The sequence below is a fragment of the Cyprinodon tularosa genome, unplaced genomic scaffold, assembly GCF_016077235.1.
Source record: "Cyprinodon tularosa strain WSP-4 unplaced genomic scaffold, ASM1607723v1 ctg319, whole genome shotgun sequence".
NCBI lineage: Eukaryota > Metazoa > Chordata > Actinopteri > Cyprinodontiformes > Cyprinodontidae > Cyprinodon > Cyprinodon tularosa.
In genome coordinates, this window is record NW_024039029.1 from 304,699 (window position 1) to 320,678 (window position 15,980).

The 15,980-nt window shown below is 38.9% G+C and overlaps 1 protein-coding gene across 8 annotated transcripts in view; it reads left to right on the forward strand.

Annotated features, from left to right (window-relative positions):
• Positions 1–15,980, forward strand: part of LOC119788510 (A-kinase anchor protein 13) — a 197,905-nt gene that overhangs the window by 99,628 nt on the left and 82,297 nt on the right. For all 8 annotated transcript variants that reach the window (XM_038292879.1, XM_038292881.1, XM_038292874.1 and 5 more), the window contains exon 10: positions 8,941–8,995. In XM_038292879.1, coding sequence (XP_038148807.1) covers positions 8,941–8,995 — 55 coding nt within the window. The remainder of the gene's footprint in view (positions 1–8,940; positions 8,996–15,980) is intronic.

Consider the following 15,980-nt stretch of genomic DNA (forward strand, 5'->3'; position numbering starts at 1 on the left):
ATGTTTTCATCTGATAGGGGGCCCTTGTTGGCCTGGTAACACGTCAGGAGTTTATAATGGTTGAGGAAACAGAGAACGGGGATGATTTAATCACGTTAACTAAGTCAATAAAGGCCTTTTGTAGTCTGTCATAGGGTAACAATGCAGTGTCTCTGATGGCTGCTTTACACGATGAGAGAGAGGCTTTCACAGACTCTCTGATGGAGAGAGAGAGCAAAAGTGCGAGTCAGACCGATTCTGGAGAAGTTGAGAGACGACGGAGGACAAGAAAAGAAGGGAGGGAGGGAAGAAAAGGAGGGTGGGACTGGAGCTGGAGTCTGGTAGGAGCCTGCCTCTGTGCTGTGGCAGCCAGAGGTGAGGCTTAGCAGACAGCTTCATCCCTCCTCAAGAGTGTTCCTCCTGGATTTTTACATTTTGATCAATAAACCGGCTCTGGATATTTATAGGAAAATGTATGAGCGACACAAGCGGAGGTACAGCCTCTGTGCCAAAGGAGAGCGACCGGTAGACGTGGTTCTGATTAAGGTAGGCTACTTCTCCGCACTTTCAAACAAAGTTGTTTGCTGTTATAATATGGCCAGTGCCACAGTAATAACAGTCATTTGAGCAGATGCCTTAAACACAGCAATAAAGCGCTGCAGAGAGATAAAACATAATGGCAAAAGTAATAAAAGCTAGTTTGGAATTTGAAAGCGGGACCCAATTCATAAAAGGGATCCATAAAAAAGGAGGTCAGTGATTTGTTACCTGCATCTTTAAGGTAAACCAAGGCAATTTAATGGAAATAAAGAAAGTAAATTAAAAACTTGAGTTCTTAAACAGGTTGGTATCACAGGCCAAGTGACCCTGAAAGGTCTTCCGAAAAAAAAGTTTCTATCTTAAAGAAAGACTAACCAGACGTCTCCTATATTGCTTCTTTGTGCGTTGACAAACCCCTGGGTATCTACTATGGGTACTTGTAGGGGTTTAGTTGTGTTGCACGCTGGAGCATGATTGCACGGTTGTTGATAGTGGCCCTACAGACACACAGTGCTCATTATTTGGGGTGGAGCCTGGTTTTTGCATGGAAGCTCTTGTATACGGGTATGCTTTATGGGACATCATGGCAGATGCTTACTCTCTGTCTATCTCTGTGGAGTAGCTGTGCATAAAACTTAATGAAGCGGAGACTGTAAAAGGTCTTCCAAGGGTTATTTGGTCACGACAGTGGGTAGCTGCTTAACAAACTCTGCATCTTAAACAGAATATAAACTTCCCTGGAAATGGCTCTCACTGTAATTATATCCCCTCAAAGGGCCAGGCACTAACCTGTAATGATTTTTTGTCAAATCAGTTGAAATGAGAGCTAAGTGGAGTCTTTGTGAAAGGGTTCTGTTTGGCTCTCAAAAGGGGAATGCTATTTAAAACCATAATGGCCCTTTTTTTGTGCAGCACATAGACTGAAGTCTTTATAGCATTTCTTAAAGGTGGAGTTTTATTTGGCTCCGAATGTCCTTGATTCTTGATATAGATGTAAATTAGTTCAACATTAATCACACTCTGTTCATTTTCGCTTTGTTGAACCGTCTCCAAGCCAGGTTTTGACTTTTTAGGAGCATATTGGATCTTTGATGGCAAACAAACTCATGGTTTGCTTTCCTCAGCCTTGGAAAACAAATCTGTTTTTAGTTGACAATGTTGGTCCCAACTGAAATCTAAATGAGCATACTTTGCTTGAATTAAACATAGTCTGTTGAAGTGTGTCACACCCTTCACTTCCAGCTCTACAGTAAAGTAACATAGAGTCGGATCTATAGGCTCTGGGTGACATATTGGTTATAGGAACTTTACAGAGACAATTCATACATATATTTGAATAATGCTTATTGCTGTTTCAGGTATACAGGGGATTTTTGAATTATTATGGTATCAAGTCTACCTAATCTTTCTGTTAGAATTTTCACACTTATTAAAGCTTTTGATGCAAAGAGCTAGAAAGTTGTGTTTGCAATTGTCTGGCTTTATTGATGATGGACTGCAGCTGCCCTCTGACAGTCAGCTGGCTGAAAAAGAGCTCTGTACATTTCCTGTCAGTCTAAGACAGAATCTCAGATTTCCCAGCGTTCTGTTGGGTGTGGCCTTAACAGGCTCCACATCTTTCATGGTTACATAAGGTATGAAAATATTCCAAGGAAACAAAACAAAACAAAATAATGGTCAAAAGTCTATATCCACCCAGCTACTGACCGGATGACAGACTTTTTCCTTATGATGTTGTAGCGTCCCTCCACTCCAACCAGGAAGTAAGAAGCCCTCATTTTGGTCTCCCATATAAATAACACTCCAAACAGTTATGCTTTTCTAAAGTTGCCCATGGCTGCTGTTTGTCACATCCAGGAGCAGGGCACAAAGAGAGGATCTGAGAAACTTTCCCTCCTAGATGCATCACCTCACCTTTCTCTGTTTTTCTTTTCTAGACTTGATTTAATGTCATCTTCTCTCTACATAAAAGGCTAGAATAGCAACTGGTGTGCATGTGTTTGTGTATTTGAGAGAGAGGAGCACAGAGAGAGAGAGGGAGCGATATGATGGTGTGGGAAAAGGCAGTGGCTGCCTAACGGTTTCCTCTGCCCTTGGATGGAAACAGGCGTCGGGCCAAATGACTTCACTCCAACCAGCGTTTAGCATCCCAGCGTCTCTCCTGGCGCGCCGTCACACAACACATCATTACTCTACTTACCAAGTACAGTCACAGTGAATGAGCCTTTATGCTCAACTAACTAACTTAGCAGCGCAGTACATCAGTGTGTAAATACTGCATGCGGTTCAACAGATAGATGGGAAACGCCCAACAGGCTTGGACCGCTGTTCCTTAAATCTTTCTTTCCGTCTTCCGGCGTTTCTTTTCTGTATACATTTAGTGATTTCAGTGAAAACTTTCACTCCAATACAAAGGTGCTGATGCTTCTCATTGGGTGACAAATATAAAACCAGAGTATGTTTCTGCTCTCATGTCAGGAATTTGATAATCTCTTAAAGAGAAGTGCCTTTGGTGAGTGTCATTTTTTTCCTAATGTCTTTTGAAACTCAATAAGCTGGTAGGAGAGTTGTTTGTTTGTCCATCCATCCATCCATCCATCCATCCATCCAATGAGCTATCCCGTTTTATTGAGAATATCCCCCCATTAAACATGTCTGAAAACGCTGTTTCTGGGTGTTTCGTATTGATCCGCCATAACGCTATGACCACCAACAGATAAAGTAACAGGACCTGCCTTGTTTCACTCCTGTTCCACATTCATATGGATGTTATTTTCACACCCTCCATCCAGATAAACACTCTTCCAGACAATTCAAACATCTCACATAGCAAAGACTCTTCCTACAGTTGCAGCTCCAGCCTCTCAACAGGACGGAACATATTCAGCTCAGAACTGCCTTAAGCAACATCAAGAGTCAAATATGTTTCATATCTTCATCTTATCAGTTGAAAACATGATCATTCTTTCTCTGGTGGTAATATTGGTTTTCTTGATTGTTGTTTCTAATGTTTTCAGGATTAAAAGTAAACCTGTGTAGAATAATTCAACAAGAGCAGTGCTTCCCAGGTTCACCTGAGAATAGCTGCATGCTATGGCCTGCTGCTTGCCAGCCTCTCAGATCAAAGCGTGCAGCATAAACACGCCTGGCTGGGAACAGTCATTCTGTCAGCCATGGCATCCTTCAGTGCTGCACAACCGCTTTGGCTGCACGCCTGTTTGAAAACAAGGCACCAGTCCAACTTCTGCATACTCCGCCATACACACACATATACTCCCTCACCAGCCCGTCTTTTATTTTTAAACCAGATGTGTTTTTACTGGGTGCAGTTTAGATTCCCCTGAGACTAGAAATATGTACAGAACTGTTCAGAGTATGGGATGGCAGCCTGCCGACGGGGTGATCGGCTTCAATGCAGGCTGGCTGACTGACTCAAAGCTCTGCAGGCCTCATTGGCTGACATCTCTTGTCTCTATTGATCAGAGCTTCATAAAGATAAGAATGTTTCAGCCTCCTTAGTATATGTTGAATTTTAAGTAACAGCAGCAGGAAGCTGTCTGTGTGAAATCTGAGTGGCTTCATTCATTGCACTGGATAAAAAATCAAAATCTGAAGGTCATTATTTTCTTAAAATAAGTGCATTTTTTCTTGAATTGAGGAGCTAAAAGAGACATTTTGCCAATGGAACAAGACATTTTACATTTAAAACAAGATAAAACAATTGCCTTGTCTTATTTTAAGTGCATTTTATCTAAATATTTTATTTTAAGAGTAAAAATGTTCATTCTATTGCAAAACTGTCTCATTTACCTTCTCAAATTAAGGGTAAATACACTTAATTGAAAGTTTTTTCAGTGTGTATTCTCATCTGTATTCTTTAATGCTTCTTTCTGTCACCACATATTACTTTTTCGGTCAAACAGCCAAAAAAAAAATGGCATTAATTCTTTGTATTTCCACGCTCTGATCCGTTTCTAAGTATCCATTTCTCTCCCAACAGTTCAGGTCATTCAAACCTCAATGCCAATATCCACTAAAGTAGGTTTTGTTCAGCAAATGTCTTATTTTAGCTCAGATGGTGTCGTAAGTCAATATTTCACTGCCACTTTTCCCCAATGAGGTTAAACCGTGTGGGATCTTATAGTAAGCTGCAGCCAGAACCTTCAGAACCTGTGCAGACATTTACAGCAAGCCTTCCTGCTTCTGTGTGTGTTTGCTGGAGCCCTCTGTGACCAGCTAATCTGTCCTCGTCAGCGAGTTTGTTCTCTCTCAGCGGGCCCTGTTTGATATCCGAACACAGCTGCGAGGGAAAGAAGGAAAAAACTTGCCTGTATCGGTGTGTGTGTTGGAGTTGTTTTGTGAAAGACAGACTTGATGAAGTAGCTAAGACAACATAGGTAATATGGGTGCAGAATGTTACCATTCTGCATGCAGTTATCAGGGGTTTTTGTGTATATTTTGAGCCAAGCTAGAGTGGCCAGTCACTAACTCACGGCTCCCAGGCCTGAACAACGGAGCTCAGTGTTTCTCTGGGTCAGTGGGCCAGTCGATAGAGAGCGCTGGGAGAGCACAGGGTTAGTTTCTTAAAGCCCCACTGGGGTTGACATTGCTGGTTGTTTGGAGTCTCTCATCCGGTCTAGAGTATTTATTTATTTATTTTAGATATGGTGTCTTTTTGTTGGGTTGTTTTTTGTTGTGTTGCTGTTTTCATGCAAGCTAATAAAAGGCTATTGTAAAACGTAAGCAAACCTCTTAAAACATGCACCTGAGATTCACTTACGGCAAAAAAGTTACCCTGTGAATAAAACGTCTATATGAGCTTGAAAACACAACAATGTTGTAGTTAAAATATTGTGCTCATTACTTTAAAGATGTTATTTGTCTTTGGCACAAAATATGTAAAAGCTTGGTTAGGAACTCATAATTTAAAGGTGAGTTGCTTGCATCCAGAATAACCTTCCACTCCCTGACTCTGTCTTGTATGGAGTTCATACCATGCCTTACCCAAGAGTTGTAAAAATGTTAAAACCTTATGAAGTACAACCATATGGTTTATTGTTGAAACAAAAGGTTCACCAAGACATGACTCTTAAACTGACAGGCCAAAGAAATTGACATACACCTCCATAAGACCCCGATGGAGAAGATGAATGGAAATTAGTCTGCCTTTTCAAATATTATAATTGTCATTGTTTGTCAACAAAAAAATAATTGGATTAATAAAGGACTGGAATATAAACTTACTACATCATCAATCCTGATTTTTTTTTTTCTTGAGGCACCCTATTTAGACTAACACTGCGTAACTTTGTACCCATATTAGCTAACTTATATATTTACGTATGCAGCTAAGTGGATGTAGCACTTTCCTGATGAAACAGATTTTTATGTTCTCAGATTTAGGATTAAATCTTTAGGGTTGAATGTGGCCTTGTCTATATAAATTAAACCTATTGGTCCAAAGTGGTTTACTATCAGATTTGAAAACAAAGATGGAAGTTATGATGTGATAGTGGAGTGTTTCCATTGGCTTTTAGGGACGCAAACCTGGAATTCACTGATCTAACCCCCTCTAATGGCTAAAAGTGACACAGTGTTGCTTTAAATCTGCAATAAAACTCTATGGCTGCATCCAAACATCCACCCTAACCCCTAAATCCCTCAGTCAGTATATAGAGTGGGGACTATATAGTGAACTTTATAGCAAACTCAGTTAACTGACCGTTCAGACAGATGATCACTACTTTTCCCTCCCCGCTGGGCCGCTGTGACAGCAAATCCCATAATGCTTTGCAAGGATAGCTCTACTTGCAAAGCATTCCAGAATATTTCTGCTCGCACTAGTGACCATGGATGATTACTCCTTTTCAAGGTGCATTGTGGGAAATTTCAGGGACAACAATTTTTTTTTAATCCACTAGACTTTCGGACACTCATTTGAAGTGTCTTAACCAGTTTTATCGAGGGTAACCAATTAAAAATCAGCAGGGTCAGAATAAAGAAAATTATCAACCAGTAAACGTCCGGAGATGTTTTTAATTAGATCTGTTACTTTAAACAGAATTTAACACTGAAATGAAATTAGATTTTTATGCAGCCATATTATACATTGAATAAAAAAAAAAAAAAAAAAAAAAAACTTAAAATATACATTTTATTAGAGGACAACAGTAGTTCAGTTTGGAGTATAGACAACTTCCTGATTCAAATATTTTATAAAACACCTGAACTGACGTTTTTTTTTCTTTCTTTCTTTTTTCTGTCTCAATGTTCGCAGTGGGCTTTATGCTGCCCAGCAAGGCTTTAAACCTGGGTTTGAATGGAGACTAAGCCATTCTAAAGCACATATCAAGGTGCTCATTTTGAGCCTGGATCCATATTTATTTTTGATTCTGTTCATGGTGGAGAATCCTGCTTCACAGCAGCAGGTTGAGCCAAACATCCTCTAAATGTGCAGGATCATCTTTGAGCACCATTTCACTTTTCTTTCACCAGTTCACCGCAGTTCTTCCAGCAGTCCACACTTTCTCTGCTCTCTTTTTCTCATCATCTTCTCCTTCTTTCCCATCGCCCGGCTTGCCACAGGTTTGCCTGTTGTGTTTAATAGTAGCAGCAGCAGCAGCAACCCAGACTGACAGCAGCTCATTGGCTAATTTGGATCAAATGCAGCCTGGTCCAGGACACTTTGGCTTTACCGTATTAACAGGAGAAGCGGCACAAGTGAAGTTAGACACTTTAGTCGGACATGATGTGGTAATTTATAAATGTTTTAAATCAGGCTGGGTCCAGATTCCGCTAATCCGTGACCTCTGCACTATATAGTGCCCTGTATAGTGATTAGGGCGGACATTTGGACACAGCCTACATGTTTGCATTAATATTGATAACCTTGGCTTGTAATCCATACCCAATAAACTTTCTTATAAAGGTTAAACACTAGTTTAAGTTGCTGGACTTAACAAGTTGTGCATTTTATGATCATTTAGAGATCTTTTTCCTGTTTGAGAGCAAAGTGTTGAAGTATGGTGCACGAATCAGAGACATTCGTCCATATTAGTTTGAAAATCTCTCTTCAACAACAGATTCGCCTGATAGCAGGCAAGCCCCTAAAACAAAAACCCTCTCCAACTTAATAAGAGTGCCTCAGGGCGCCGTCATGATTATACCTCACATCCTCTTGGAGGAAGGGGATTAAAATCACTGCATGAAGCGTATCAGTGCAATCTTTACATTATTGTTCACACAGCTGCTTCTTAGTCCTAAACTGTCTCAGAGTTTCCTTATGTTGCCTCCCATCTTCCTCCATCGCTCTTACTTTAAATAAGAGTTGTTTGTTGTACTACCCCAGTAACAGCCTGCTGTGTAACATCAGGCACTATTCTCTAAATCAAGAATAGATTTAGAGAATCTAGATCAAGGAGGAATTGAGAAAAAGTCCCCAAATAATTCCCTTTTTGGGGAGACAGAAAATCTCTCCATGAAAGGTCCCAGAGTCCTTGGCGTGCAAACAGTCATTCAGGGAAACCTGATCTGACATCTTTGTTTACTAGGTGAAAAAAAGGCATTGCCCTCTGATCTTAAGCCTGTTTATGCCAACTTAAGATCCCTTTTGTACGGATCTGAAACAGCCATGTTTAAAGGCTAAGTCTGAAGCTTGTTGATCTGAGCCAGAGTTAGCGTGAGCTTACTGGGGGTGGAAGTTCAATAGGGTGAATTACGAAGGCGAGGAAACGAGCTAAAGAAAGACTGGAACAAAGCAAAGGAAAACACCATAATAACAACACTTTTGTTGTTATGTAGCTCTCAGCTTAACAACCTTTGGCAACGTGGCTTTAATAAACAGGGAAAAAAGGCGATTTCATGATGCTTATGTGAGGGAGCGATTTAAATGGGAACAGTTTTATCTCCAACTCGTAGATAGTGTTTATTAAGACGTATAGAGCTTCTCTGAGGCTCTGTAATGTTCACACTTGAGCGGCTTAGGTCAAACTGTTGAAGCTTTTGCCTTAGCTGTGGTGATTAGGCTGCCTGTGGCTCTTTCTGCTAAAACCTGCTCCCTCATTGTTACACACATGCTCACACCCACTGCTAGATAGACAGTAAGGGCATAGAGGAAGCAGAACAATGTCCTGAGTTTACTGCCAATCTGACATATCTTAAAAGCTGCATGTGTGTATGTAGAGAATGTTTTTTTTTTTTTTTAAGTAACTTCCTCTGTGAGCAAAATGAAGCCTGAGAGGAGCTTCTAGATCCCGCCGACACTCCAGCATTCACAATAGTGGTCGTGCCGTTGCCTCTCTGTGTTGTTCTGGACGCAGAGCAGCACTTCTTAACAGACATGTCGTTCTGCATCATTATTTCTTTGTGGGTGACGATCACATGTTGATGAGGCTGATTCAATGTCTTCCTGTTTCTCTGCAGATCCACAGAGACAGAGAGGCGTCCTTCCATCAGACTTGCAAGCTTCAGCACTCAGGTAAGAGCTACAGGCAGCTGCTTCGTCAATCTACTATAAAAAGACTTTCTTTACTTCTTTTCAATGATTGTTTCTTATTTACGTCCCTGTTTGGAGAGTTTAGGGTGTTTTCATAAGCTGGCTGCTTCCTATCAGCGACAGAAGCGCTGCTTGGCTCTATGTGGGTGTTCTGCTATAGTTGCTGCTGTATTTAACAGCTATTTGACCTGGTTGCTGTTCAGTTTGCAGAATAAAGGCTCTTGCATTGTTTTAGATGGCAGATCTAGAGCAAAGTTTTCGTTGAACATAACTTAAGATAATAAGAATGAGAAGTTCCAGTCTGTGTGGCTATTTTTTCTTCACATCAAAAGAGGAAATGAACTCAGGTAAATATAATAAGGACACTTATCTAAGACTTAAACTGATGACTTTTTTTTTTTTTTTTACATGCTAGTGTTTTTTGGATGTTTGTTTCTCATAATCGTGTCTTGGCTTTAACTTTTGAGCAAGTTAAATAAAAAAAAAATTGATTAATAAATGAAATGGGTACAAGGCTGATGATTGACAGCTTCCTCTTTCCGTGTTAAGCAGTAACCTTAGAACCCTGCCTGCTGTATTTAACATCAAAACTGGACCTTACAGCTTTTTTTTGGATTTAGCTGGATTAGAGTTGGATTGGTTTGGTTTTCAGGTACAATCGGCTCATGTGAGAAGTTCCAAAATGATATTCGGTTTACAGGAAGGAGATCAGACAAGATTTGAGGCTTAAGTCTTAAAAACTAAGCCATGGTGACCAAGGGAAAGTGTGTTAAATCAACATTTTTGCGTTAATCCAGATCCGGTGTAGAATACTTCAGTCAATCTTTCTATGTTTGTATAATGAAGTCTAATTTTAAACTGGTAAAGTGTAAAAAAACAAAACATAAAATGTTCTTTTTTTGTGTTTTGCAACTTGACAAACTGCTCACAAAATCTTACTGGTTTGAAAGAAACTGTTTAGGTTTGATCAGAAGTACTTGATATGAAATGGAGACCTTAAAACGCAGTTTGAACTCATCCAAAAGCCATCTTTAATGGCGTTGGTTTGACGGTTAATTAGCTGTGGTACAAATCATGCTTTCTGTTGTGAACCTCAAATGCTGTAACCCATCCATCCATCCATTTTCTTTACATGCTTGTCCCAAGTGGGGTCGCAAGGGGTGCTGGTGCCTATCTCCAGCAGTCAATGGGCGAGAGGCAGGATACACCCTGGACAGGTCGCCAGTCCATCGCAGGGCAACACAGAGACAAACAGGACAAACAACCATTCATGCACACACTCACACCTAAGGACAATTTAGAGAGGCCAATTAACCTAACAGTCATGTTTTTGGATTGTGGGAGGAAGCCGGAGTACCCAGAGAGAACCCACGCATGCTCAGGGAGAACATGCAAACTCCATGCAGAAAGACCCCAGGCCAGGAATCGAACCCAGAACCTTATTGCTGCAAGGCAGCAGTGCTACCCACTGTGCCACTGAGCAGCTGTAACCCAAACTTTATATTATGGAAAAAAAAAAAAAAAAAAAAAATATATATATATATATATATATATATATATATATGGTCACCTCTTCTGAAGTGTTTTTTCCCACAACAGAAATAACAGAACTAAATACTTTACTCATTTCAATTTAATAAGTACTTCCTTTTTAAGTTAAGAATAAGAGTTTTAAATACTGTGTGAAGCTTGAGGTTCTTGGCTTGGGCCTATCCTCCTATCTTACACTTGGTTCAGCAGACAAAATCATGTGCTGACAGGACTTGAATGGTTTCTCCATGAGATAACCTTCACTTTTAAAGTGGCTTTTTTTTTTTTTTTTTTAACACAGGCTCTATTGCTTCCCTGATGTTTTTTTTCCCTTAACTGAAAGTAAATATCTTTTTTAATTTAAATTCATAGGGAAAACATATTTAAATGTCAAATAATTCTGGATTAAACATGTGTATAAATTAACTCTTTATCCGACCATATTGTCCCAGAAGTTAAAAAAATTCAATAAAAAAAAAATCCTGTCTTAAAATCAGTTTTTTTTTTCCGTTATCTTCTGCAGGTCAGTTAGTTATACATCAGCTTGAACACCTAAATTCGGCCAATCATATATCAACTTTCGTCTGTCAATCACATTTTTGTTGGTCATAGCATCTTGATTCATATGTCGCAGCTAATATACGCAATGGTTAATATAAGAATGATAGACTTAACCATTGAGTTCCGTCCCAGTGTTCATGGGGATGGACGTCTGTGTCTTCAGCAGGCATAGAGCTAACAGAACTGGTAGCCTTGCGAGGCAAGGGCTCAAACATGTACGGCTGTAAGCCTTCTACACCAAACCAAGCTTGTGCAGCCCTGGCGTCCTCTTCCACAACATCTTCATCTCCGCTTTCCTCCTCTAAATAAGAAATGTATGATGGAGGAGACTCATCCATGACCTCCGACACTAAACTCTCCTCCTCTTGCATGTTTCCTCTGTCCATAGCGTTCCTTGGCAGTGTTGTTTCTAAGTCACCAATTTAGTGCTACTTGGTCCCAATGGAATATCCTATTGGGAATCTACTAGCACTAAGTTGCTAACTGGTTAGCAAGATGCTTCAGACAAACCGGCCACAACCAAACTTGCTTGCGTGTAAAGTCGTGCACCAATCAGGAGAATTCGGTATGCAACGGTTGGAACAGCCGCTTCTCTACAACTTTAAAGTTAGTATTTGTATTAACTGCTACCTGTTTCCTGCTATTTATAGCAACACTTTAAACACTGCTTAAACAAGGCGCTGCACATATAAGAATGAGAGCATGGCAAAACAATGAAAAGGATCAGTAAGAACTTTAAATAAAGTACAGTAGTAATAATTGAGTTTAAATTAGAGAAAAGAAAAACAAATTTAAAGGCCAAAAAATATATTTTTTCAAATGGGCTGTGGGGGAGCACGTTTGATCTGAGGAGGAATATGGAGGTTCCACAAACCGGGAGAAGCAACATTAAAAGGTTTCTGCTTTCACTTTATGGGAAAAGGTTTTTTTTTTCTTTATTTTTTAATCCACTTTTTTAACAGAAAAAGCTGTAAGTTGCTGAGCAGTGAGATAAATGAGAAGATTCCTGTGTTAGAAGGCCAAAAGGGGTGATAGCGTTGTCCTCGTTTATGTTCGATGTTTAAGCAAACAACATTTCTGTCATTTTGCAGAAATTGAAGATGAAGTAGGACTGTGGGAAGATAAATGATATAAGCTCAGCAGAAGTCGAAGCAATAGTTGAAGTAAGAGCAAGTGGCTGATGGGGAAACCTCGTCTCCACACTGACTAGACTTCTTATGTATTACCTAAGTTTACTTTAAACTTCCCATTTCTTATGGTCATGTTTCTTCATTCACACTTTTCAGCTGAACGCCGCTCTGTGTAGATCACCAGGACATAATGGGGTTACGATAACCTTCAGTCAAAAGTACCACATTTTTATGGTATCGCAGGATTTACACAATCAGACATCCTGATCTGATTGTTAGGGCAAACTGAGAAAGTCCTCCTGCTGCTAAAACCGTGTGCCATGATGATTATGACAATTAATATCATACTGTGTCTGTTTTGAATGAAAAACTTCCCAAAAACGGCCAAAGTTGTGTTTCTTGGAAGCAATTAATATAAACCTTTCAAAGTTTTTCAGCCAGCTGACATGCAGTGTGCATCAACTTGCATCTAGAGAAAACAACCAGTCCAGCACCTTATCTAGACTTTTCCAGCCTTTCCTTGGTAAAGCTAGTTTACAGTCTGTTTATTTAGGATGTTCGTCTAACATTTGCTGCCCAAGACTGAACAAGTTTGGAATGTTTGAAATGCAAAAAGCCCTGCTCTACTTCAACACTGTGCCTTTCGATCAGCAGAGTAATGTCTGAACAAACTGTTCTTTTGGAATGATGTCCTTTGGATAAATTAAGCCGCATTCGAGATGTGGCAGCAAATCAGTCAGTGGCCCAGTTTAAAATATTCATCGTTGGAATATTGCGTGGAGAATCAATGCCAACCTTCACCCTTAGAGAAGTAAAGCTTTATATGTTTGAGGTCATTTGACTTTTAGTTTTACACAACTTTTATTTTGAAAAACATCATGCAAAGGATAAGAAAAGAAACCTGTTATAGCAGATTTGATTGATTTGATTTTTTTCACCCACAGGATAAGACTTAACCATGAAGCTGTTTTCAAAGTATTTTAAAGTCAAATATGACGCTAGTGAGAGCAACCTCGCCGTGCATAGCTGCAGACCTTCTTACCTGCAAAAATATATAAAGTACAAAAAAATCTGTACATTACGATGAGCAGTGGGACTATGGCAATGTCATCATGATGACAACAAGCATCTGCAGCCAATCTCACAGAATGGCTGCAGTCTGTAACAGTTGTCACAACTTGTGAAAAATGGTTTGGGGCTGATGCTCTGCACACTTCTTCTGCATTTTAGTTTAGCTTGGTTGCAACGATAAAGACATTGCAATCTACACCGCATGCATCTAAACTGAAGTCAGAAAAACAGATGCGTTTTTACTTGGTTCTGATGAAGTTCTGCTGTAAAGAACCTCAGAGCTGCGGCTGAAAAAGGACACCGATTTTTGTTAATCGGCTGTGAGAGACTCTAAAAAATGATCAAAAGTGATCTTTTTTTTACCACCTCCGTTCTCACATCAGACGTTTGACCAAAAAATTATCTCCTAAATTAACGAGAGGATCTAAAACTTGCCAAAGCAATCTAAACAATTTCTTGGTGTAAAATCTTGGTGCAAAATTAACTGAAATATATTCTGTCTACAAAAATAAAACAAATCAAAAGCCTAATTAAAAAGAAACTTGTGAGTTACAAAATTGTAACATGAATGGCCACAGCAGAATATACACATTTGTAAAATGTGAAAAACAAACAAAAAGTTTACCTACTCTGTATGAGAAGAGACACTGTAAACAAATTGGCATTTATTTATGAATTAATAAACTGAAAAAAAAAAAAAAAATCTAAGAGTCTTTTTTTCATAAAATAAGTGAATTTTTTCCAAATTGAGCAGGTAAGTGAGACACTTTACCAATGGAATAAGACGATTTACATTTAAAATAAGAAAAAACAACTGCAATCTCTTATTCCAAATGCATAATATCCCATTATCTTATTTTGAGGGTAAAAATGGTAATTTTATTGGCAGATCATTTTATTTTCTTACCCAAATTAAGGCTTAATACACTTATTTTAATAATTTTTACTCATTTTCAGAACATTTTTGAGGTGTAAGATGTGAGTCAGTTTAATAGCAGAGTAAAATGATGACATGAGGTCAGACGGACGGAAAAAGACAGAGATGAAGTGAGAAAAAGATAAAAACAGGAGTAGGTGAAAGGGTTGCTTTCCTCTACAGCAGCAGGTGAACTAAACTCCTTTCTTATACTAATCTCTCTCTGTTTGCAATTTTTTAAATAGGGATGCAATGACAGGAAGGCCACCGCCACATGAATCTGATCCTTAATCTGCCCATGATAGCAGATTTTATTACCAAATAAAAGATATCAGCCCCTTCTTTTCTTATTATTGTTTTGCAGTACAATTTGACAGGTATGTATTACACTGTTAAATTGTGGTTAGGTCAGCCTTAGTTATAGTAGCAATAATATTTTTTGGCTATAACTAATGCAATACTGTTAATACTTCTGCTACAGTAAAGTTGCACTTAACCATTTTCTTTCATCCGTTTGTGCATGATGCCGCCCCGGTACTGAGCTGCTGTTTTCTGTCAGTATATTAAGGATTAAAGCAGCACGATGCATAAAATCGATTGTCTATTTAGTGGAGTTCATAAAATATGCTTCATCTGGAGAACACAGATTATTAGACAAAGTGTGGTGCATTTCCTTTCTAGTGCCCTCAAGTCTCCACTCATTTGTTTTTTATGTTTTGCATCTTTAGCTGAAAAGGGAGATCTTTGTTATGATTGGTTATTGTTGATGGTGGTTAATAAGGAGAAGCTTGTGGCTTCATTTTTCTTTCTATTTTAAAGCTTTTTTTTTTCATTGCTTCCCAATGATGAATATCCTCAACATTGCAACGTAGGATTTTTAAAGATGCTTAGTTAGAGGCAAAGATAAAGTTTTACTTTCCTTAAATTAAAGTTTTGTAGTGAAAAATCACTAAACTATCATCTATCAGTGTCAGGGTCGATGTAATTGACTCTTGAAAGTAATTTGCAGAGTGTCCAGAATCAAGATTAAGGTAGATGTTTTAGATGTTTTTTTTCTTACACTGAAACAAATTTACACTGAGCCTCATTTATCAAGAACTGGTAAAGATTTGGGTGCAGCAGTGATTATAGGAGGAGTTCCGTCTGTGAGTTATGGAACCACAAATTTCATTAATTATTCGGACGCTGGCCAGTTAAAGTAGATGAACAGTCGACCATAGTGGTTCTGGCGGCTGGAAGGACTAATAAATTACATCTTAAAAGGCTTTTTAAGCATCAGACTTAAAAAATAAAAAGGAATAACTCAGATCAGTTGATGCAGGTTGTTTTTAGGCCGTTACTAATTATGTTGACATCAGTCTAAGCAACCGCAAAGTGTGCTTTTGTTTTTCTTCTTTTTTATTACTTTCGCTTCACCTTCATTCACATGATAAATTTGACAACAGGATAAGAAAATGTTTCACAAGTGGCAATTTAAACAGAAATGACCATTAATTAACAAGTGAAACAAACACTAACAATGGATAACAAATGGAGGGGGCGACGATGGCGGCGCTTTACCTGATCTCATGGAACGGCTGCAAAAATCACTGATAAATGGGCCAACAGATGCACTTATTGCCTAATAAAATTAAATAAAACACTAAAATCAGCCAAAAATATGAGCTGTGGAATGTATCCTTCTATCTCTAGATTAAATACACAATAAAAGACACATACTTAACCTTTAGAGTAGTTTCCCACACCAGTAACATCTCCA